The sequence below is a fragment of the Vidua macroura genome, chromosome 9 (genome assembly GCF_024509145.1).
Source record: "Vidua macroura isolate BioBank_ID:100142 chromosome 9, ASM2450914v1, whole genome shotgun sequence".
Classification (NCBI taxonomy): domain Eukaryota; kingdom Metazoa; phylum Chordata; class Aves; order Passeriformes; family Viduidae; genus Vidua; species Vidua macroura.
In genome coordinates, this window is record NC_071579.1 from 15,436,584 (window position 1) to 15,462,364 (window position 25,781).

Genomic DNA, 25,781 nt, shown 5'->3' on the forward strand with positions numbered 1-25,781 from the left:
TTAAGAAAAGTATATTTATTTGATTCTCCTTTTAGTTTGATGACAAAGTAGTACATTTCATTAACAGTAGCACAGAAAAGAACAATTTTGAATCTGTGATAGATGGAACATAACAGGAGATAGTAAACACATGAAGTGGCTTGTGACAGTTTCCCCAGATTTAGCAGCAATTACCATTTCCATGCTCTCAACATCACACTGCCAAAATCAACAAAGCAAACTCCTGCTTTTGAAGCTTCTGAAGTACTCCCTACAGTGGTGTAGCCTTTCCATATTTAGTTATGAGAAATACAGAATCCTCAGTGTAGCAAGTTGCCAAATACATAAACCAACAACTACCAAAAAAATCCCAAAGGAAAACAACCCACCACCCCAAAAAAGTACTCTTCAATCTTTACTGTTAGAACAGAGCAGTTCCTTCATTTGCTTCATAAAAACACTCTTTTATCTCATCAATACATTGGATTTAGATAGAATTTTTATCTTCCCTGTTTATCATTTATGTATCTATATCTATATAGATATAGATATCTGAATCACTGAAAAGGTGAAAAAGGAATAAGCAAAGTGGATATGGGTAAGAGCATGGTTCTCCTCTTAGTATTCTGGATAATATTTATTCCTACCATGCACAGCAGCTGTCTCTGAAGTGGGAACTATTCATGATCATTAGAATTCTAAAGTAGGAAAGCTTCCCTGACTAATTTTTCCCTAAATGGGAAGTGACTTTCCTGAAACATTACAGGGGGCTTCCTATCAAAAGAGGAAAGGGAAAGGGAACGTTCCAATGTCAGTTAAACATAGGCCACTTTCAGAAAATGAAATTACAGCTACTTTCCCGTTAAGGTTGGGGAGTTTCAAGAAGGCAGCTTCCCCCATTTGAGAAGCTACAATGTGCTATTCTCTTACTCCCTTCCATTCCCAAGTGTTTTGCACAGCACCTGAAACTTACTGAGTCGTGCAAACTTAAAGCTATTATAAGACTTTAAAAACTTAGTTTCCCTTACTAAGCACAAACAATAATCAAATCTTTACGCCATGCATCGCCCTTAGAAAACACTCCAATCAACCTCCTCCCTTGGCACTTTTGATACCCTTTTAGGCCAGTTGCATACACACCTATAATACACCTCCCTATACTCATGTGCGTGGCTGCATAGTCACACCCCCTTGTGCAATTCCTTATTATATAAAAAACCATGCTAAATAAATATAAATATCATTAATGCAGCCAGGATGCCAAATGTAGATGCATTGCAGGAGGTTCTTTAAATATGGCTTAGCTCTGTCCTAAATTCATTACATGACATACATTACGGACATGAAAATGCTGTAATAATGCATTTTCTTACATCAGAAAACTACCTCTTTAATATTCAAATAAATAACCATTAAATAAAAATTTTGTCCTTTTAGAAATGCTGTTTTAAAAGTGATACTCATTTTCTGCTTCTAACAGGTGTTCTTCAGTTCAAAGAAAAATTGCGGATTAAGGCATGAGTATATTCTCCTTTTCTACATAATATACCTTTAAAATACTCATACCATACTACACCTCCTTTAACTGATTAACTGAAGTTATCTGAGGAAGTATGTATTTGAATAGGTAAAATGTCCATATGAAAACAAATACGTGGTTTTGTTATGTAAATAAAACATGTAATTTGAAAGAGTCCACATCTTTTACCCTTTATTCATCATGGAGCTATCCAAATACTTTAAATATGTGAAATAATTTATGAAATTTCCAGTTTTCAATAATCAAATAATACTCAAAACTCCAGTCAGAATCAGAATTGCAATGTATTTGGAGCAGCACTGAAGTCATGAAATGAAAAGAAGGCAAGTTTATGCAGAATCTGAGACAAAATAAGAAAGGCTTCCCAGTTCTTAAGAAAATTAAGATACATGTTTTTGCCACTGTAACTTTATTATTCCATTTGAAACACCACAAGCATTGGTGTACTTAAGGAGAGACTTCCCTGTCCTCCCTTCCCACCCCCAGAGAACAGTGGTGATGATGAAAGCAATGACAGCTGCAGTGAACTTCTGTCTCAAGTCCTGATATGCACACGTCCATTGTCTAGGAGGAAAGTGGTTACTTTTCAAGTACACACCACAGGGGCAGTTAGGAAGTCCAGCGCCACCAGGCCACCTTCACTCTGTCCCAGACGGCCGAGAGCGAGTCCAGCGCAGGGCGCACGTCCAGGATGGTGAACTGGTAGTTCTTGTCCACTGCTCCGCCATCATAGTAATCAATAACGTAGCGCACTTCCTTCCCACAGCGGTCAACGATCCAGTCATGCCGATCAAAGGGCAGCTCGTACCTGGAGAGACAGGGAGGTATTTTAATGGATATTATGAACCTGGCAGAGGGAGTCCAAGATTTATTTGTCCATAAAATCCCACCAGTACTTCTATCTTCTGGCAATTCTAACTTGCAATACCAGTTCTGAAAAATGTTTAAATTAATTCCACACCATGTTTTCAGACACATTTCTCCAGCCTCCCATCTCACTGAAAGACCTTCTCCCCTGCCCACGTACCCCATCCATGAACGTATTCTGGCTCTTGGCGAGTACTCCTTTGCTTTGCCTCCAAACCGCATCAGTGATGGCCCACATGGACATTCCCTGTGCACACAGTTAAAAAGGAAAATAGTTTTTACCTGTTAACACAGTCTTATTTTCAATGATTAAACCACTATGGTAATTTGTTTTAGCAACAGTAAAAAATTAATTACAAGTGATATAACCCAACGTTTTTTTCCTTTTTTTAAAGCTTTGATAAGTCACCCACTTTCTGTCAGCACTTACTGCTGGTATTATAAAGTATCTCTGATATGCTCCACACCATTGTTCTAATTTGTCAACAAAGCTGTTCTCTGCAAATCTAATCCACAGATTTAATACATTAAAGAATAGAAAACCATAATCCAAACTACTGTGTAAAAACCATCACAGAATTTCAGAGAAAAATTTATAATCCCAAATGCTTAACTAGTCTGTGTCCTGTAGGAACAGGGACTATGCTGATCTAAAAAGTGACAGTCTGCTTTGCAGCAGTCATGCTAATCTAAGTTTACAATTCATATCTTTGTCATAACAAATGCATATGCAACATTTCACAGGTACATACACAGCATGTAGAGCTTCCCACTTCAAAATCTCCTTCCAGGCTTGCTCATTATTTTGATTATGAATCTTAATAATGTTGGTCATGTCTTCACTTGTTATGTCATCATCTTTCCACCTCCACCTAAAAAATAAGAACTTGAAAAGAGTTTATAAACATTACAGCATAACTACTCTACCTTCCTATCTTTACCTGATGAACTTTTGAATCGAGATTTAAGGTTGTATGCAAGACACAATACAAGTATGCAAACTTCTGGCTCATCTGCTTAAGCATCTTGAGGACCACTTCATTTTCTGTGCAGAAGTGTGGTTATCCAAAGAGATTCACAAATTCTACATAGCCAAATTAACAGTTTAACTGGATCAGAAAGTTATCAGAGTGTGCAAGCATCACCACATCCACAGTATTCATAAAAATGCTTAGGAAAAATCCCACTTGCATTCCTAATGCACAGAATCCTGTATTCAATACATTTTGCAAACACTTAGAAATAGTTTCCATCTCTCTTGACACTGCATTTTGACTGCATGTTTGCTTCCTTATCAACTGGCATAACATTAACACATTTCAGCATTTACAGGAGCCAAACTTGTTCCATACAGGCTGCTTATGTCATACTGTTTTATGAACCACACTGACACATAGAAAAAAGAATTACTATTCCTCCAAAAGTAAACTACCTGTAAAGTTCACCTGTTCGAGAATGACAAACAAATCATTACAAAAGAACAAGGAAATATCATCACAAGAGGATTTTTAGTCTTGCCTACACTAAATTTTTGTAAATACCAAATATATCTACTTGCAAATTCCCCCATTTTTAGCTTCTGCAAAGTTAGATGTTCTCACTTAGAACTTCTACTGTCATTTTACAGCATTAGCATGAAACCAACTTTGTTGAAAGCTGGCAATCATGCAAACTTTGTCTACACCTGTGCATGGACTTTGAAGAAAATTTTCTGAGCCAGTAGCAGTTGCTTGACATTTTTTACCATCCTCCTGATCTCTAGAAGACATCTGGCCTTTTGAGACCAACTCACCCTTTAAAATATAAAGATGTTTATAAGAATAGTACTTTTTTAAAAGAGATGCTTTATTATTTACTGGTTAAAATCCACAAACTCTCAAAAGAAAAAAAACACCAATAACTAACGATACTAGTTCATGAATTCCATGCTCACAGACACATCTGATAATTCACAGTGTATTTACCCTTTTCTTAGCATAGCATTCCAGAACATTTGCTCTGAAGGGTAGACCCATTTCTTGTCAGAATGTGCTCTAGGAATGGAAGATTCTTCTCTAACAGTTGACAATGGAAATGGTTGACCTGGAGATGGCTGCTGATTGGGAGGAGGCATCTAGAGAACAAGGAGAACCAACAACAAACTAGAGTATTAACATTTTGGTAAGTTACAGTGTTTGAGAAAAATCAAAGCATGATCAATCAACTCCTACAAAGATCAAGAAGTACAGCCTTTATTTAATTACACCAATATTATCCTTTTTTGCAGTAGAACTCTGTACAAGCTTATCATCACGAGACTACAGGAAAGCTTTCTGTCTAAACTTCAACTTTCAAAAGAGCAATGCTTTTTGTAAATCAGAGGAAATCCTGGAGATGCCAATCAGAACTCAACCATACTGCTATTACACAGAAAATGAAATCCAACAATGTATCATAAAAAACATTTATGTAACTAGTAAGTAGAGAGCAAAAGATATTTAAAAACAGGAAAACCACCACAGATGTAAATTTTAATACAATGCTAAAGAAGATGCAACTTGTTTTTAAATAAAAATGTGCACGAAAAAAAGAAAAAAAGCAGTCTTAAAAATAAAACAAATAATGTTATTCCCCAGAGTTTCCAGCTTACATAGTAATACTATTTACATTTCTGGGTATAAGACTTCAGAAGAAACAAGATAAAAGAAAACATGTGAAGCAAGCAAAAGTTACCATATTGCTGGGATCTATGTCATCTTTCATTTGAGATGCACCAGACTTCACAGGACATGCTACAAACTCATAAGCTCTTTCTTGATGTGCAGGAACATCATCTGTGTTCTCAGTTCTATGATCAGCAGTCTTCATGTGCATTGGACAACCTTAAACACAACAGCAGTATACATTTTGCTACAAGATGAAAACTCTAATACATGAAATGGAAAAGTTCATTGAAGGCTCATATAAATGCAAATGGGTATTTCACTCTTTCTTCTGAGCTTTTCTACAGTTTTAACTGCTCTCTTTCCTGCATTTCAGGACCCAAAATCATTGTAAGATCTGAGTTTCCTGTGTAATGTTTGAATGCTCATTTCGTACCCCCATCCTGGTCCCAATTCTGAACTGTTTGCACAAACAGTTGGGACAACTGGAAGTGAACCACAGGTTCTACAGTAAGCTCCTCCTGTCGTTACAAGCAAAGCACAGTGTTCTGGTGAACAAGTGACTCCTCCTAAGGAAAATTTACTTGAGAATGACTTTTGTTAAACAAAAACCTCAAGTTTATTTGCAGAATTTCTCCCTCCCCCCACCCCCCACGCAGTATTTTTCAGTCTTGTTTCCATGTAGAGTTTAGCTCATTTAAATTTCAAGAATGATTACCGCTCATTTTTTCCTGATGCATGGGACATTCTGAAGGTGGAGACGCCGCTGGCTGGTACTGCCTGGATGCATTTGGCGACTGCTCTGTAGCAGCCGGGGAGGATGCGGACAAACCCATGGCCTCTGCACACCGGGCCTTTTAAGATCAAATTTCTAAAGAAAAAGAAAGCAAATATTCGTAAGACAAAACTACACTGGCTATTTATTAAAATGAACGCCAAGTGCAGGTGCAGTGCTGCACCACAAATTAAAAAAAATTAATTGAAAAATCGATGTAAGTAACAAGCTTCCAGCCCAAACAAAAACCCAAGCCCCCAGCAGCGCTGCCCCGAGCTGCTGCCCAGCCGCTCCTCACGGTCCCAGCCGGGGGCTGTGCCCGCACGCCGAGAAGGACAGCGGCTCCCTCCGGCCCGGCCCGGCCCGGCCCCCGCCGTGACCGACCCGCAAGGTCAGGGCAGGCCCGCCCCTCTGCGCGGCCCGGCGGCGCCGCCTCAGCGCCCGCCTCCCAGCGCCGCGGAGCCCGGAGCTGCCGCTGCCCCTCCGCACCCCGCACATCCTCCGCACCCTCCTCCTCCTCACCTCGCCTCACCTCGCCCGGCCCGGCCCGGCCCGAGCTTCCGCGGCGGCCCCGAGCGCCTCGCGAGAACGCGGCCCCGCTGCACGCCTGCGCCCGCCGGCGAAGGGCGGGACGGGGGCGGGCACGGGGCCGGGTCCGAGCCCGGGTCCCGCCCGCCGCCGCGGCTCCGGGAGCGGGGCGGGCGCGGGGCCGGTTCCCCTCTCGCCGCCGGGCACAGGGCTGGGTCCCCATCGGTGCCCACCGGCCCCGGGGCTCCGCCCTCGCCCAGCGCACGGCTGCCCAGGCCTCGCAGCCCGGGGGAGGCGCAGGGGGAGCCCGCGGGGCAGGGGACAAGAGCTGGGTGTAAACTTGCCAACGACAGCGAACTCTGCGAACCGGGGCTCGCGGGCAGCCCCGGGCAGCTGCGCTAGCCAGAGCTACGTGTGCTCGTACCTCCTGCTGGGGCTTTATCCCTTACAACCGCAAATAATCGCTTAAGTATAGAAGGAGCCCACAACGTCCTAGCAGCACGCACCGATACCGTACAGGCGTATCCTTTTGAGTACTAAACTTTCGTAGATAGTAAAGTTATTTAAGGTTATTTTTAAATATCAACTAGCTAAGAAAAGTATCACAGATCTTTTAAGATTTCCTAAGAATATTATTTCCAAGCCAGAAGATGCATTTTACCTGTGTGTGTGAAGTACCGTGCATAACACACAGAAGATGGAGCTCACTGTGCATCAGAGCACGGAATACTGCCTTCACCGCATGCCCTTTTGAACAAGTGCTCAGACCTGGCTATGCAGTGACCACTGAAACAGTAGGTACAAACCCCGCAGGACTATTTCAATGTTCATCCCACCACGTGGATTCTAAAGAGGCTGTCAAGTGCCAAAAGCACGTGGGGAGCCGAGAAACATTCATTATAAATGTATAACAATTAGAACTGATTAAAAAAATAGCAATAGTTTTTTTCCCATATACTCTATTTCATTGTAACAATTAAAAATAGAACTGAAGGAGACAGGAATTTAATCTTCAAGTGGCACAGTTATTACAGTACCTTAGGATGAAAAAAATCCAAATTCTTATGTGGAAGAAGGGTGTACGTACATACAGAAATGACTGATTCTCTCCCATGTCTTTCAAAAAAGACAAATTCTAAACCACACTGAAATAGTTCTAAGCAGCAGTATTTCAAAATATATATCTACCTGAATTTAAAAAGCTTTTATATATTCCTCTCAAGAGGTTTTTTGAGATAACTTTTACATGCCATCTTTCAAAGTAGGGTCTTTCTTACTAACAAGGACATTGCCATTCAGTGTGAACATGAAATAAAAATACAAGTATAAAGCAATACCAAATATTCATTCTTTCAGTAATTTTTGCCCTTCTATAGTCTTGATTACTTAAGAGGAAATTATTTTCTACCCCTTCTGCATGCAGGAATTATTAGCACAGCATATAGAACCTTAAGATAGAAATTTAGTATTATATCAGTAACCAAATCTCTATTATATGCCCTGGAAAATGCTCTGATTGCCTCCATCATTTCCCAGTTTATGTATATTTAAGTTTACTGCAGTATCTAAGACTACACTCACAGTAACAGCTGTGTAAGCAGCACTAAGCAATCATTTTAAGTCTTCACTTGCTACACATACAGAACCACAGAACAGATTGGGTTAGAAGGGACCTTAAAGTTCCTCTCATTCCAACCCCTGTGCCATAGGCAGGGACACCTTCCCCTGGAAGGAATGAGAAGGAAGTGTCTTTACAAACAAAATGTGGGTAGATAAGGCCAGATACAGAGAAGTGAAAGAAGCAATGGGGGGAACCACAAATTCCATAGGAATTCCACTAATTGACACAGACTGCTACTCACTCAAGACTGTGCTAAATCTCTGGATTTAGAGAAAAAGAACGGAGACACAAGGAAAAAGAAAAACAGGGCGGAGGGTATTAGGTGTTTCAGAGAGTCTGTACCTCTGAAGTACCTCAGCCAATGGGGAAAGAGAGGAAAAATGCAGCCAGGAAATTAGGATAAAAAGGAGGCTGCATCCCCTAAAAATTTTGAGAGACCTGATGGAGAATGCCCCATTACTTCTTTTATTTGAATAAAGTTACAGGACTCCTCTGTCTCCTTTTTGGACATAAACCTCTGGTGTTTGTGGATTAATTTTCCTGACAGCTTCACCAGGTTGCCCAAAGCCTCATCTAACCTGGCCTTGAACAGGGGCACCCACAGATTCTCTGGACAATCTGTTCTAGTGGCTCACCACTCTCACAGGGAAGAATTTCTTCCTAACATCCAAGCTAAACCTGCCCTCTTTCAGTTTAAAGCCATTCTCCCTTGTCCTATCACTACATGCCTCTGTGGGGCTCTAGAGTGTCCACAGAGCCTTCTCTTCTCCAGGCTGAACAGCCACAAGTTGCTCATCTTGTCTTCACTTAATGACACTGTTTAATAAGATCCTCCCACAGAGCAACTGAAATCTCTGCTTCTAAATATTTCAAGTCAGTGGCAGAAGGACCCTACGGTAAAACAGATTTTCTCTCTCTGATGTTCTCAAATGGAAAATTGCTTCTCCTCCTTCCTCTCCAAGTAGATAATGCTGTAGATGTCAGTATGCCATCTCCCTGCTTCCACCATCACTCTCCACCAGAAGCAACAACTGCACTATTAGTTATTGTATAGATAATAGTTTTCACCCTCTGTAAGATGAGCCAAGTAGGAAAATTTTTTTTACTCAATGTAACAGCTTCTTCACAAAGAACGTCAAGGTCCCAATCTCAATGAAGCACAATCTACCCATAGGTATACTGCACTGAGAACTCCAGAAAAGCAGAGCAAAAGAAGACACCACAGTAACCCACCTTCGAAAATATGATAGATATCCATTGCAAAGATTGAATTTTTTCTTTAATCTTAGTCAAAATTATCACACCAATATGAGGAGAGAAACCAAAGTTTTCAGCAAGAACACAAAGAGTAATAAAAAAAAATGGGGAGAAAATGAAAAGTACCTGCACACCCAAATATGACAAAGAAGTAGATATAAAAAATACTTCCTATATCCTACATCTTAGGGAGAGATGTTTCTCACACTTTAAGCAAAATTTGTTGAAAGCATCAGTTTAAGAATGGCTCACTGAAAGGCATCCCTTGTTCCCAGCCATGCTCAGTCCTTCCTTCCCACTATTCAGTGTTAAAAGCTGCCTGTGCCAATACAAAAACCTCCTACCAAGCCCCATTTTCCTTCCTCAAGCAGTTGGAAATCTGACCTATATAGCATCTGACCCCAAAGAACATCTGGTCCCAGAAACTCCCACTCACTTTCTAACAGGCCAATTAGTTAATGAGTAGTTTACTACATTAGCAATGTAAAATTAGTACCTTAAGTATATACTTTACAAATGCCAAGTAAATTCCCTTCAAAAATGAGAAGAAAAAAGTAAAAACACTGGAGTGCTCTGTGCTTTCTTCTAGCAATTTAAGCACTACATAACACAAGAAAACCCAAAGAAACATGAATAATTCCTGTGCTTGGAACCCAGTGGTTAAGATATAAAACAGCAGCAATCTCTAAGGATGCTCAAAGAAACCTGTAGGCTTTACCACACAATTCATGCTTCCATGCACATATAGAACCTAGGAACTACCATATTGAGGAACTTAATTGCCCATCTGAGTATGCAGTAAGGGACTGTGTACTGCATCATATTTATAATATGCTGACAACAGCAGCTTTTTATCCCCAGAATCTTCAGAAAACTGTCCAGCCTATGCCCTGACACACATGGTATTACAAGACAATGCAATAGAATTATATTATCCAATCCAAAAGTTCTTCCCCAATACACAAATTTACATAATGTACAATTCCCCAATATACAAACTTAAACTATATGTTACGTTCCTGGCCCCAGCGATGTCCTACATAGAATTTCAGCATTCAAAATTCCAGCTACCTGAGCAACAGTGGGGCTCAGACCTCATACACCCATTTTCACCTTCTTTAAAATACATAAGATACAGCATGAAATCTCAAGATACCATAAAAGCCAGTTGTTTCAGAATTTAATCCCCCCAAAACTGTTCTTTCATGATGTACTCATTATAGGTACATAAGTTCTTAACCATAGTAAGAAAGAAAAATTCACAAAATAAGAAACTGTGTTCCTTTCCTTTATTATGATGTACCAATACCTTGCATACAACATGCAATTTATTGCTTATTGACATTATTGCATATATCAAAGGGAAAAAAAAAAATCAGCCAATATAATTTTATGCAAGCTCCTAAACTGTTTAAACAAAATACAGAAATGCTTTACAATATCACTGAAATGCTAACAAATAATTCTGATTCTTTCTTGTAATAGAAAGTAAATTTAAACCCATAATACTTAATAATTCACTTTACTATGACGGATTACTTTTATCACCAATCTTCAGAATTGTTATATTGCATGTTTAAGTTCTTGTGCCATGATAAGGATTGCTACTCCAATCAGGTCACATTACTAGTTGAATTTAATAATGTGATCCTGACATTTTGTGACAATATTAGAATTTACTGCAAACCAGATTGTCAAGATTTATCAGAAATCAGTCTAGCAGAATCTACAGTTTTCATCCTTGCTCTGCACATAAGTTAGATAAATTCATCATGTTTCTTCTTAGGTAGACTATATAAACATTTTCAAATTACAGTCTCCATTACTTATGCCTAACTTGTAACTCATTTGTTCCAAACAGGTTTTTAAATTTGATTTTGTAACAGGTTAGCTGTGCTTATTCTACATAAATAGGTATCTGTCAATATTGAAGAAAACACTGTTTGGTAAATGCATGCTAGAAACAAATCCAGGACATTTGGATGTGTGCATATTAAGTGTGCAAATTATATAGCCAAGCTCATGAGTAGCCCTTTTCCTCCCCTCCCCCTATGATTTGATGTTTCTTGTGAAACTTGATTAGGATTACTATAAACAAAACCCCATTGAATTCAAAATTTTGTATTCTGTATTACAGCTTAGTATTCATATTTAAATGTTGCTTTCAAACCTAGCAAATTTTTAAAAATACCAAAATTCAAAAAATTAGAAGACAATTTACATGCAACATATTCCATTTGGGTGCAGATTCTCATATACTTAAATATTTATAGGCTCATAAAAGCATGTCCTGTCCACAAGACAAGTACAATGTTTGACATCCCACACACAGATTAAAAATAAAGATACAATACAGAATATTTTATTTGCATTTATATTTTCAATTTCAGTAAGTAGGAAGTTATAAATAGCACACTGAATCATTATGTGGTTGATACCAAGCCATGCTGATCTCTTTGTACTTCACTCTCTTACAGACACTTCTTTTACTTACAACTAGTTAAAAATGTATATATTTCGTATTAAACAGATGCCCTCTCAGTGCAGGGCATCACACAATGAAACTGTTTTTGCCAAAATATTTCTTAAACCAAACAATATGATTTATTCTTCATAGCTACCTTCCATTCTTTACTGAGCTTTTATAAAGTGCTTGGTTATTATAAATAGAACGAGACTTTGAAAGGAGGTAGCTAGTAGGAATTTTTAATGGATAAGAAACCTTACCAAGTGTTACCATCTAAAAGTATGACTTGATGCTTTATCCCAGATCTCTAAATAACCCAGGCAGCACATATTTCATCTTCTCTGCCATAAAAACAACTTTCAAGTTGCTTTCAGAAAATCCTAAGAACTTCATCTAACACAGATTTCATCCAGGTTTGGATGAAGGTTAAAAGTCCACAAATATTATCACTATTTCCATCTGACTGTCATCAATCAGGGTATCAGCAATGAAATACTATTCTTTTTCTGCCTGTATTCCATAGACAGAGAAATCTGACCAGGAACAAACTTTACCTCATGGAGTTCCTTGTAGCCAGATAATGCTGTTGTACAGTAGGTTATTAAAATATGAAAGGGGCTTGCAATGGTTTTCAAAGTCTTCTACACTTGCACTTTTTCATCTGAAAATTCTAGTCCCTTTCTATTTGCTTCATTGATAGCTTTCAGCAGCAGCCAACAGCACACCAGACACTAAGCTGGAGTAATTGTCAAGCAGCCCTTTATTTTCCTCTGAGTGGCTCAGCAGAAGCATCACAAAACGATTTTTCAGGCTTCTCTATTAAATGGTCTTTTACAGAAAGCTTGTACATCCATATGCTTAAACACACTAATGCCATGAGGGAAAAATTCCTCTTCATACAATAATCAACAACTGGTATTCCGTTTTATACCGTTTTATATTTATTTATTTTAAAGAAGAAAATTTCCTTTCTCATCACAAACAGAGGCACAAACCTTTCTGCTATGTATCTTCTGCTGTTCTCCCAACCACAGCAGTAGGAAGACATCTGGATCTCTAGGTGTGTACTCAAAGTTTCCTCCTCTTCTCCTCTTTAAAGCTGCCTGAATGCATTTACTCACTTGTGTAAGCTTTTACCCTTAGGTTGTTAGTTCTGCAAGATGAGTAATCTTCTCCCACAATATTTGAAGATGGAAGTCATTCTCTTCCAAACACTGTAAATAGTTTAACTTTTAATAAACTTTAGTATATAATTTGGAATTGCTAAGAATTTATATATGCAGTCAGCTCCCCTCATTTTCCTCTGCATGTATTTCATTTTTCAATGGATTATATTTTTTAAGCAATTAAGTTATTAAATTATGGAGCTCACTCATGATAGCATGTATTTATAGAGGTAGAGTAGGCTTCAGAGATGTATTTCTTACCACTGAAGAATTCACACAGATAACCCAATACAGCATCCCTGTTGTGTGAGACTCTCCACTGAAATCCACCGAAACATTCTCTGAGAAAATGAGTATCTGAAGTATACTTCCTCTCTGCAAGTACTGATTCCACAAACCAGTTACAGAACACCTAACCTACCATTCCCCTCTAGAGTTCTGAAAGTGGTATTTACTCATCTTTTGATGAAAAATTAAAGCCATAAAAAAGGGAAACCTGCATTTCTACATACAGCCTAACCGGTACCAACAGTCTGTCCCATGACCAGCAAGCTAATGTCACCTGGTATTGAAGAATGGAAAAGAAAATAAAAGAAAACTAAACAATTTTTTACAAGAGTCACTCCTTCCATTTGATATGCCCACAGAAAGGACACCTGGTGACATGCCAAGAGTCTGCTTTTACAATGCATCTGTTAAAAATAGAAACTTTAAGCCACTAATAAGATATTACATTCAAAAGCATTTCTTACGATGCTAATTACCATGCATTTACTTTTTTTGCATAAAAAAAGCAGACGCAAGCTTACAACATTAAATTTTATCAATATTTCACCACATTTTTAAAATTAATAAAGTGCAATTAAAATATAGGTGCCACAGCTATCTAATTTGCTGTATCATAAGCTTTTAATGGCAGGCAAAAAGTGCCCTATATACTACTGTATTCAGTACATCACAACTTTGCTGCCTGTTTACTAAAGTCTTTGCTGAAACCACAGCTGTTAATAGTTTTTTTTAATTAGAAAATTTTCCTCTGATGCATCAGGACATAACTGTAATAATTTTTTTTTAAAGATTATAAAATTTTGAGCTAACACGTTGCAAAATAGATTTTTAATTACACTAATTTTGTGCAGCAATCCAAAATACTAGCTGTTCTAAAAGAATTATCTCACTGCCCTTCAATCCTGGATTGTTGGCCAAAGTGGAGTATGCAGAGTTTTGGATTGTTTTTTGTTTCTAATCTAGTTTTAACATCAATTTTATTATAGCTTGACTTACTTTTTTTTTCCCCCCTATCAAACACAAGTCTAACTGGAAGTGGAGAAGTAGGCCATTTTAATGAATGGCCTCTACTGACAACAAAATATTTAAAGTACTGAAATACTAAAATCAATGTAAGAAACTATAAATTTCAGAAACTTTTCATGAATTATCACCCTAAGAGTTGCTCCAAATCATCTTCTCAATTTTTTCATCCTACTTCCCTAAAAAGAAAAGCAGACTTCTATTTTCAAGCACAGTTCTCCAAAACATTTGAATGTACTCAGTTTTAGAAAGGAACAAGCTTTTACAAAACTATTAATCACAGGGATCTAGTGATGTAAAAAGCAAAGAAAATAGTATTTTGCATCAGGTATACTGAAATCACATTTTAAAAGATACCAGGTTCTGCAAATTAGCACAAAAGATTCCATTGCTTTGAGCAGGATGGACTCTCTGTGGATTTACTGGTACCCAAATGAGGCACTGCTCACTCAGATCATACAGCTCAAGAGATTCATTGTTAACTCTCCCAAGGCATAAACAGATCTTTTGTCTGTGAAGTGTTAATAACCACAGGATCCAAAACCACAAGTACTGACAATCCTTGCTATCTCCCTCAACAAGGCAGGATTGGGAAACTTTTAGAAAAAAGCCTGCCGAGCAGAGCAATGGAACTAGGCTTTCAAAAGTGCATTTTACACAAGTCCCAGCAATACTCCCCGACAGCATTTTAACTGGGCAACTGAACCCATTGCAGCTGCCTTGGTTAGAAGGCATTGCAGCCTGCGCAGTTCTCCTGGGTCTTACGTGCAATTTTTGGACGAGGGGAGTGCCTAGTTCCTCACCAGGGAGGACAGGGCCACTCACACCTCTGACTACAGAGGGGAAAGCTCATGTTACCCAGCTTTGTCAGAGGGAGCAGGACTCATCACCCAACACGGGGTAAATATGCTGCCTTTCTGTTTAAAAATGAATTGCTTTAACAGATTGCTACAATAATCGGGATGTGCACTGAAGTCTCAGTGAAAATGAACACTTCTACCACACCTACACCAAGGGAAAAAAACTAGAAGTTAATCAGGCACAATTCTGGATTAAAAAAGTGAAACAAAATAAATTTACACATAAATATAGCTCTCAAAATAATTTTAAATAAAACATAACTCAGAATTTCCTCAAATTGTATTACAAATAAGATTTAGGACTATTCCTAGATGGTGAGATTCCTCTCTGATGTCTTCTAAGCCCTCAAGTTCACAGACAGAATAACTGAGTATCTATTAACAAACGTGTGGTTTAAAACAACAACAAAAAAAAATTGTGTCTACAGAGGTCAACTGTTGCTTCTACGTAATTACCACACAGTTTTAGAGGAGTTTGGCACAGTTAATTCAAGAGTGTTCTTAATCACACCTCAGATTTCTAACTTGATTAACAAGAAAAATGTGACAAAAACTCAATGCTTCATATCAAACAGGTAATTTTTGTGATAAAAGAACAAAGTATTACTTGAAGTTACACATCACACATACAGAAGATTTTTATATCTTTGCAATTAAACTTTGAATCCAAATAGCCAATGGTTAAAAATACTCTGAGAAGAATTGCAACACTTCTCAAAGGTAGTAGCAGCAAAGGAAAAAGCACTTCAGTAAGAACTATGCCATTTCCACACATCATCTACCATATTAACTTACAAAAAAAGTTCCATGGGGAATTTAGAAGATGTACTGTTGCATGTAACCTAGCACAGCACATGGGAATCCTTCCCATCAAAGTGAGAATTTTAACAGCTCTTAAGATATCATGTGGTCTTATAATACAGCATTTTAGATAAATTATTTCAAAATTTCCCAAAATGGTTTGCATTCATATAAGGCAGAACAAAAAGCAGTAAAAGACTTCATAGAATCAAAGCCAAATTTTTAGCTTTTCTTGTAAAAATTATAAAGTTGTCAAGAATGAAATCTTGATTGTTATTCCTAGAAGAAAACATAGAAACGTGCCTGGAAAATTGCACCATATCAGGAGTTTGGGGAATTTTTCATTTTCTAAAAAAACCAGATATGTCAGTATTCACTGGATTTATAAAACATTTTTATCGGAGAAACCTGAGAGAAACACTTTGAACACACTGGTGGACAACAAGCAGTAACCAGTCTGCTCCTTTCCAATTTCTGATGCTTGCAACTGCTTAGAACAGGCATGTGGAACTCATCTGTGTGAGCTTTTGCTTTTATTCCTCACTGGACAGGATCCGCAAAGCGTGGCCCTGGGCGTGCAGGCAGTGTGGCTAGGGAAAGAGTAAGGTCAGTACAGAGGTAATACCTTGTTTCTGTAATATGAGCATTCCATGGCAGAAATGTGCACTGTTTCAGTGAACCCAAATCATTTTCATAGCAGAAATTTCATTTATGTATGATTTCTAGGCAGATTTTCCATTTCTATGAGTTTTTGCTTCCTCCTGTCCAATAAGACATATGACCTTGTAGCATCCTTTTGCAATTTTGACCATCCACATCACATTCATAATATCCAAGACAACACTTGAGATCATCCAGGCGCTCTGGGCTGCAAATCCTAATCTCTGGAAACCTTCTGTTCCAAAAGAAGAAATTACGTGGCTGTAATACACAGGCATGACGGCAATCCTCACCACGAAGAACACAACTGTCATCAGCACACCATTGATGATGTTGGCCTTTGAAGATTTGGGATATCCCAGAACCTCAAAAAACCACCTGCAAAAGAAGTGTTCACAAATACCAGGCAGACTTGAAGCCATCTCATTAAAAATTATTTTACTTCACGTTTATTTTTAATTCATCATATATTAATTGCTTCTACCTTTATAATTTCTAAATTATTGCTCTTTTTCTTGGCCTAGTTACAAATCCTTCTGGTTGGCTGCACTTTTTCCCCACCACTTAAGCAGTGTATGAGATCCACAATACTGCAGAATAACACATAGAAAATCCTGACATGAATTGTGAACCAGTTGACAACGCACGTGCATTTCAGTGAGTATTGTGTAATATACAATAATAAAACTATATTTTAAAATCATAAAGACATATTTATTACTTACTGTTATAGCTTATACCAACAGCAGCTAAAATTCTTTATCTTACTGAAAGCAACTCTAAAATTGCATTTGGATTTGGTAATTCAGATAGAGCTCTAATTTCTTGTAATTAGGATTTTCTGACTGCTTCTGTTCAGCCCAAAACCAGAACATTTTCAGAACGAGACATTGTGAACTCTTGATCATGTCACAACTTGGAACATTTATCCAATGAAAAAAGAGAAATCTAAAAACTGCCTCTCCATCTACTGCTGGGTCATAAATGGTCTCTAAAAAAGAATTCTTGCATATTTACTCCTAGATATAATAAATATAGTAGACAGGCATAACTTATCTATTGCCTAGCACACAGAACCTGAGAGTTGAAAAAGGAACAACAAACTTCTCTAATCCTTTGTCATTCACACTTAAACTAGAATGAACAAGTAAAAATTGTGCAGCAGTGGCAGGCAAAACCACAGCAAAATAACTTGAAACACTGTATTCATAATGGGGGATGGGGAAGAGAATGAAATAATCAGTTTTTCTCCAGTAAGATACATGGCTAAAATGATTTAACAAAAAAACAGTTCTAAACCTGGTTTTAAAAGTAATTTTTAATTTAATTACCTACAGATTACAACCTCAGTAATTATAAGTACACTAGAAAGATTTTTCCAGACATCCAGCTCTAACAGAAATATTCTAGAAATTCATTAAGCATGCAACTAGGACAATTAAAATCCAGACACTCGAGGTGGCAGTCCAGCCCGGAAGCAGGATGCCTCACCATAGAAACACTTACTGACATCATGAAGAGCAAGACTTGATATGTTTGGTCAGATTAACAGTCAAAGCCTTTACTTTCAATGATATATATAAGATATATATGATATATATACAATGCAGAATCGAAAATTAATGTAAAAATGGTTTTCAAACATACTGCAACATGCTAGTATAGGTAATTGCCATCTGTTTAGCAACTTCCCTTTCCCAGCAAATAAAAAAAAAAAAAAGTCTGTAAATAACAGTTACCATTACAATTTTACTCACCACAGTTCAGAATTAATTACATAAATGCTGATACTAACATTAAAAGATCTAAATGCTTGGCATGGAGACAACCTCCAATTAGAGATCCCTAACAACACAGACAGGAAATACACAGACAGTTCTAAGATTAGAATATCTTTTTATATTTTAATAAGAGCTCTTTTGGTAGAGTAAGAATGCAAACAAGAAAGATAATGTAAGTCATTATCATTACCCACTACTTACTCTCTTAAGGGTCTGATTCACTTCAAATTTAATGGAAAAAAATCATGCACTAATGAGATGACATCCCTTAGTGCAAGGGACTTTATTATCTCCTGCAGCAATTTCTGCTTTTCTGAGAGTGCTAAATGTCAGTATTCAAAGACCCATAATCTCACTATGGGCATTTTAAAAGTATAACATAAATTACTTTTAATAGCCAGATGTACCACAGTTCTTTCTAACACCACAGTCTGAAAGGTGAGCACCACTGGAGGAACCCACGTGAACCCAGGATGACAGCCTATCTTGATAGAAGCTGGGACAACAGCCTTTCACAAGGACATGAATAACAATATAAACCCTTTTTTCTTCATTAAGTTCAAAAAAGTGTTTATTTAGTCTTTAGTTCCTCTGTGAACACAGAGCACAGGCCACAACAGACTGTTATCTCCCATTCAACTGCACTGGGGCAGAGGAGAGCAGCCTCTGGAGAGCTCCATTATCCCACCCTGTCCTCCTGAGAATTCGAGTTTACCAAACTGATGTTCAAAAGGGACTACCACACAATCTTTTTTATTTGTAAGAGCTCTGAGGAATGCATCAGTGTCATGAAACACTTCAGAGATTACAGTCACAATGCAATGATGGGCAACAGCCTGTCTGCAGGAGGAATGCAGTTTCTATTTGCCTTATCCTTTCTCTACCAGACATCTGGAAAAGCAAACAGATGCCACACATACACCCCAAAAAGCATGGTTAAGGAAAAGGCATCTGATATACTCAAAGTCCTCATCCTACCCTGAAAAAAATTGGAGGAAGAGGAGAAGACTGCAGCCCTGCTCTGTACCAAAGCCCCTCACCTGAGGTGAAGTCTTTCTGGGGCAAATCCTATCCCCAGCTGTGGCCTGAAGGCTACAGAGTAAGAGGAGAGGCCACCCTGAAACTCCAATGACCCTTGCAGCAGTATGTGGCATTATCAGCCTCCTTTTCTGATACAGCAGCACATCAGGTAACAACACTTGAACCAGTAGCCAGGGCAGGCTCTGAGCTCTGCAGGAGAAGCTTCAGCCCCTTTCTTCTCTAATCACAGGTGTGAAGATTAACCACTTCAGATATAGTTAAGTGCTCAAAATAACTTGCAGAGCTATTTTTCAAAGCAAATAAAGAGTATACATTTATAGTATTCTAGATATTCATATGCATATATTAATACTGATCTACAAGTGTGGAATATTGGAAAATAAATTTCAAATTATACAGGACAATGCAATTCCATTCTAGGATTCTGATGACAACATTATCTTGCTTCTTTTCCTTGTCCATGATACAAAGAATAAACATCCATATTGAAGATGGCTTTATTATAAAAAATAAATGAATATACAAAAGTTAATAAAGAATAATTTATTTGTGAATTTTTGTCTGGTATTTTATAAAAAGCTGGCATTTTATACAAAGCCTGATCTAATCTAGAAAGGAACTCTGAGATGAATATATTAGTTATACTGTTGCAGCTATAGCAGCAAAATATTTTCATAGCAAAAAAGACTTTCATATAGTAATTCTTAGTTCAATATATATAAATTCCCTGTCAGCAGACATTTGACAACTATTAAAAGACTTCCTAAGTGACAGAAATAGTAATGCAGATTAAATTTTAAAAGAACTACAGAAAAGCTCCCTAACCACTTACCGCTGATTGACAAAAGGAGTGGAGAACTCTGCAAGGAGACGGAAGTTTCCAAAATAAGCCAGCAGACCTTTGCTCTGGTTAGCAAAACAAAACAGACATACAAAATCAACAATGTAGATGTGAAATTGTCATTTGAGTCTTTAAGTATACACAGAATGATACATCATCTCAACTTCTTTAATGGAACTGAGTTTGCCAGCTGTGGCCACCTTTCCTGCACTTTCAAAGAAAGTTTTTTCACAAAAGCTGCAATTGTCCTTCAGGTATCTCCAATCAGCAGCTTCTTACTTCAAATAAACCTTTATAAGACCTACAGCTGAATGGCCATGAAAACTAACTAGAGAAGGTTTGCACAAGTAATCATAGATTACTAATTACCATGATAGCATTACTGTCTGAAAGAATCATAAACATTTTTGATTTTTCAACGTTTAAACAAGAAACACTTTATGCTGAAGAAAAATCTCCCTGCATGGCTGTAGGAACGTATTTTGCCAAAGCAAAGATGAATTCCCAGCTCTTATTTGACAGCAGGGAAGGGCACAGGATTCCTTTCTTCCCTCCTGCAGAGGGCAGGGGCAGCCCTTGCCAGCAGCTCTGCCAGGTCGCTGCCGTGCCCGTGGGTCGGGCACAGCTCCTCCATGGGGCACATCCACACCACACCCCCTCCAGCTGAGCTCTTCCCTCCAGGTGGCACACAGTATCCACTTACACAATTGCTGGGTAAGCAGCAGTTGGCAGATGTAGAGATCAAAAGATTGGGGGTTTTTAATTTCCTTAGGTTTCCTGAACGCCCTATGGAGTGAATGTCACGATTCCTCTTTCCCCCACCAAGCAAGCAAATACCCACTACTTCAAGCTTTTCACATCAGATTGCACTCACCAAAGAGAAAACCTGTGTGTTTAACCAAATTCTTTCCTATCCCCAAAAGGCAATTTGGAAATAACATACTTAGGGGTAACTTTCTCTGAAGAGAACAGACTGAGAGCAACACACTGGCATTCACAGGCAGAGCTAGATCCACATAGAAATAAATGCTTTTAAAGAAGCTCACACTAATATCATGCTTTCTGTTTCCTCCAGAAACAGCTAATGAATTTTCTGCATGGGGGATTAGCCTTGGTAGTGGTATTTTAATTTATCTAATATTCAGCTCTAATTCACTTTCATTCATGATAATATTAGTAAATTTAATTATCTTCAACCAGAAACAGAGTATTTATTTGACAGTGTACTTCAGCCCCTTAAAACCATTACATGGGAAATCTGACAGTAATCTGGCATCTCGACACTTTTAGTATTATAAGCCTGGGATTCACACAGTAGGCAGGGAAGACATCATTAAGGCTGGAAAAGACCTTCAAGATCGAGTCCAACCATTAACTGTGCTCTGTGTGCTCACCACTAAACCATATCCCCAGGTGCCACATCCACATGCCTTTCAAACCTCCAGGGATGGTGATTCCACCACTTCCCTGACCACCCTTTCAGTGTAGAAATTCTTCCTACTATCCAAAATAAACCTCCCCTGGCACAACTTGTGGCCATTTCCCCTCATCCTGTCACTTGTTACCTGGGAGACAAAAGTAGAACATAACCACTTGAAACCATTTCCTTCTAACTTTCCAACTAAATATTCAAGCTTGTTAATAAAAAATATTAAAACCCTGTCCCATAATAATATGAAAAGCTCTTCTGTCAAAGTCCCTTTACAGCAAAAATTGAGAAAAGTTTCTAAATTCAACAAAGTTACACATTTTTGTTGGAATGTAACATTGAAAAGTCATGCATTTTCCATAAATAACTGATAAAAATAATGATTCAAAGTATAAGTATTCCTTTCATTAACCAGTGAATTTTTTTAAGCAAGTGAGGTCTATAAAAGCTGTTTCTTTAATCTCATCTGCTTATGTTACAAGAAAATACAGCACTTACCAGTACAAAATAGTAAGCATACAGAGCTGCCAAGTGATGTATTACAAAAAACTTGTCACCAATTGCCTTCCAGTAGTAAATAATAAGCAACAGATCTACAAGAGAACAGAAATAACTATAAAGAACTATTTATTATACAATCATTTTATACATATTATACAGAATAGCTTCTGTGCATTTTAGAGATATACCAAGATATGGCATCAGTAGAAACCCTCGGAATTAACGATGCCTGAAGAGAACATCTTTAGGATAAAGACTTTACTTCAGTCAAAGCATTAGGCAGTAGTATTCTCCCAACACTTTCCATAAAGGATTACTTTCCACATCAATGGAAATACAGATGTAATAACTTTAGCCTAAGTATTTTGGAAGGAAAAGGTGGATCCTGAATCTCATAGTGACTTCACAGTTATGACCCTAAAAATCTGGAACAAATGACATAAAAAAAAAAAAAGGCATGTCTGCAGGGGGCATAGCAAATACACAAATACATGCAACAAATACAGGGATCAATTACAGAGAACCTCTAAATCAAAAAGTAAAGTATATTAGTAAATTTGGAACCATTTACCAAAACTATTCGGCAAGAGGCATTTGGAATAGGAAGCATATTTGCTTTATTAAATCCCAATTTTCTAACTACTGCAAAAGTGACATAGCAAGTTAGTGTTAAAAAGAAAGCTTTAACATAAAATAAACCAAAAAAAACAAAAAAAAACTACTAAAAAATAATCTTTCTTCTTCCATGATGGTCTGAGAATTCAGAAGATTTTGTTCTCTGTACAGGAACAAGCCATTTCTGTCCCTACTTTCTGCAAATGAGTACTTTGGACTGGAATATTATTGACCAAGGTTCCAAATCAAAGACTTTACCCCTGTGCCTTTCTAAAGTCCAGAGTGTGCCTTGATCTCTTTTATATTAGCTATCCTCAGGCAGGGCTTTACATCATCTGACATAGCTGCTCCCTTCCTATTAATAATTAAACATCAGCTATATAGGGAAGTGAGAGAGAATGAGTGGTCAGGTTGAGATGCCTGTTCAAAGGCATTCATTAATTCACAATGAAAGTTTAATGTATAATTATTCAAAAATAGATACTGATTAATTTAAACATGGCAGCAGAAGCTATGAAAAACCCCAGACATTTAAAGTAATGCACAGTTCAACTGAATATGCTGATCACCAGATTATCACTTCCACTGGGTTGAGAAATCCAGTATGAGATAACCAAGTCTGTGGCCCAGTTTCTGATCAGAGACTTCATCCTAACATGAGAAGTTTTCACTGAAAATAGTCCAAGTCACAAGTTTTTGTTTTGATAAGCCAGTATTATCACCACACAACATAAAACAAAGCTCCAAAGCATTTTGTAGCAGAAGTCCCATGCCAATTTTAGTTGACAGAAAAATTAAGAACATAAAACATATGTAGGAATAAATAACATACAAAATAAATTATTTCCATGTTTTATACATGGCTGAATTTTGGCTTAAAAGGAGACTAAAAGATGGGCAGGCAGGATCCTATGGTATCAGTTGTCTCAGCTTGTATTGAGGCTTACTAAAATTCCTCTGCCAGCATTCTGGCAGGTCACAGGAAGAAAAACATGATGGAAGAGCTACGAGTTGTAGGCACCGAGAAGAGAGTGAAGGCCACTGCTCTAACACCTTCTCAACTCCAAAGGACAAAACTGAGCTGGAGCTGGTGGTTGCACATCAAACCATGACAAAGCCACACAGTGGTATTTCCTCAGTGCTTGGGGAGATATTCCATCTTTCACATCTGCTAGCAAGATCCTGCGATTTCACCACAACCCACAAATCCATTAGCAATTTTAAAAGCCACAGTAGAAACTGTATTGTGTACACATACCACATCTTCACCACAGTAGCTCAGGATAAACATATAGGTATAGTGATTCAATATAAATAAACAGGTCATGCATGCTATATACATGTTGCATAATTACCAGAAATGAGGTAGCCTGTGGTAATAGCAATATTCAGCTTCACAATTGAAGGGTCACCCCTGTAAACATACCAAAAATACATAGTTACAGCCTCATTTGTAAAGGACATACACATCTCAAACACCATGCCCATCAGGGCACATTATTCTTAGCCCATCAGCAAGAGATTAAGCAATCTAGTTAAGAAGGGTTCTAATCATACAAGTGGATTCCTTTTCCACCCAAACACAAGACACCTACTAACTACCCTAATCAGGATCAACCCCTGCCTTGGTGCAGACTGCCCCAAGAGCCTTGCTAGAGATTTGAACTGAAACCCAGCAAATACTCTGAGCTGGCTTCTCAGGAAACTGAGGATAAAAGAGAACAGCCCAGTCTCTGTCTCTTAGCCCTTTAACTGACACTCTGTGTCTCCATTTTTGTTTTCTGACAGTGCTAGAAGTTTGTTAAGGATGACAAAAATATCTTGCTCAGCTGATTCCTTTCATATTCATAATCAGATGGATGTTTATAGGGATAAACAGAGTAGAAGGACACAGGAAAGGAATTATTTGCCAGTTCTCTGAAGTCAAAGAACCTTTGAGCAGAAATGCTTTTCAGAGTGGTTTCCACACCTTTTATCCCCTCCCTTTTGGTGCCAAACATTCAGCAGGCAAAGCTCTTCGTAGCATACCCACAACTTCAGTTCCTCTAGAATGTTCAACAAACCCAAACTTGTGAATACAGCTCAAGAAAGGAAAGCATCCACATTACAGCAAGCAATGTTTGTTCTTCTCTCCACTGTCCTCTGTGCATTCCTGCTTTGAGGAGTTTGGTAAGCAAGTCTTTTTTCCTTGGCACAAGGATCGTAACTTAATTTTTAAATTAAGTTGTGCAACTAGTCTAGCTATGTTTGTGTAAATATGAATTGTGCTTCAAATGACAGGTCAACAGATCCATAAAATGTAGACTGCTCAAGACAAGCTGTGAAAGCAATCCTTGTTGTAAACCTTCCCAGAAAAAAGGAAGCTAACTGTGCTTACAGCCAACTCCAATACAAAGTCTGCCTCGGCATTTTACTTAAGTAAAATGCTATTTACTTAACTATTTTTTCTTAATCCTATTGGAATGGAGGAGTGGGAAGAGATTTCCTGTATTATTACAATCTGATCACTAAATTGTAAAGCTTTCTTAGTGCCTAAAACTAACTGTTCCCCTCAGTGAGAGGGTAGTTTACAGGAAAATAGGACTCACAAAACCAGAATTCTGCTGTTAGGTGAAGAAAAATCATTACTAGGAGAGTTTGGAATTCACTCAATCTGTTAAGATTGGCCGTAGATGTTCTTTTAAATACAGCTTGAAATGGGAACATTTTTCCATGGCTTCAAAACTTGATTTCATGAGCTACATATGTAGTGGGCTAAGTGCTTCTTTAGAGGCCTCATGTTAGAGCTCTCAGCTGCAGCAGTAGCATCATAACTAAACTTCTCAGGGGTCCCAGCACACTTCAGCACATCACCACCAAGACTAAGCCTGCACTCAAGAGCCTTCATATTCTCCAAAGAACATGCAAAAGGACTGAGTATATGAAATTGGTTCCTTGATAATGGTAGACATGACTTAACTGGATGGGACAGGGAATGATTCACTTCCCTCCTTTTTTCCCCAGAGAATGGTCACTTTGCATCAAACCTCCTCTAGGCCTTCTAAACCAACACTTCAACAGCATACATGGCTGCACTATCCATCTGTCATATCCTTTCAA

General features: G+C 38.1%; 2 protein-coding genes across 7 annotated transcripts in view; both read right to left on the reverse strand.

Moving 5' to 3' along the window:
- LOC128811823 (holocytochrome c-type synthase) lies at nt 1-20,201 on the reverse strand. Of its 2 annotated transcripts, none has more exons than XM_053985741.1 (7): nt 20,129-20,201; nt 5,747-5,899; nt 5,099-5,247; nt 4,351-4,499; nt 3,139-3,258; nt 2,547-2,633; nt 1-2,327 (listed from the first exon to the last, which is right to left on the reverse strand). In XM_053985741.1, exons 2-7 carry the CDS (start codon nt 5,862-5,864, stop codon nt 2,129-2,131), a joined length of 822 nt encoding a protein of 273 aa, XP_053841716.1. In that variant the 5' UTR covers nt 5,865-5,899; nt 20,129-20,201; the 3' UTR covers nt 1-2,128. The 2 variants fall into 2 exon arrangements, with proteins under 2 accessions (XP_053841716.1, XP_053841717.1); XM_053985742.1 differs by lacking the exon at nt 20,129-20,201 and adding an exon at nt 6,326-6,371.
- TLCD4 (TLC domain containing 4) overlaps nt 10,485-25,781 on the reverse strand; it is a 26,240-nt gene continuing 10,943 nt past the window's right edge. For all 5 annotated transcript variants that reach the window (XM_053985743.1, XM_053985746.1, XM_053985745.1 and 2 more), the window contains exons 4-7: nt 24,038-24,096; nt 22,065-22,159; nt 20,129-20,202; nt 10,485-16,852 (exon numbers count right to left, since the gene is read on the reverse strand). In XM_053985743.1, the coding sequence (XP_053841718.1) occupies nt 16,537-16,852; nt 20,129-20,202; nt 22,065-22,159; nt 24,038-24,096 (544 nt within the window). In that variant the 3' untranslated portion in view covers nt 10,485-16,536. The remainder of the gene's footprint in view (nt 16,853-20,128; nt 20,203-22,064; nt 22,160-24,037; nt 24,097-25,781) is intronic.

What these genes read in the sequence shown, in the direction of transcription:
- LOC128811823 (XM_053985741.1), bottom strand. Translation starts at nt 5,864, where the DNA reads ATGGGTTTGTCCGCATCCTCCCCGGCTGCTACAGAGCAGTCGCCAAAT. An exon ending in AATGCTATGCTAAGAAAAGG is followed by an intron (nt 3,259 to 4,350) that starts GTAAATACACTG and finishes CTTATTTTTTAG; the next exon opens with GTGGAGGTGGAAAGATGATG. An exon ending in TGGGAAGCTCTACATGCTGT is followed by an intron (nt 2,634 to 3,138) that starts GTATGTACCTGT and finishes CTGTGTGCACAG; the next exon opens with GGAATGTCCATGTGGGCCAT.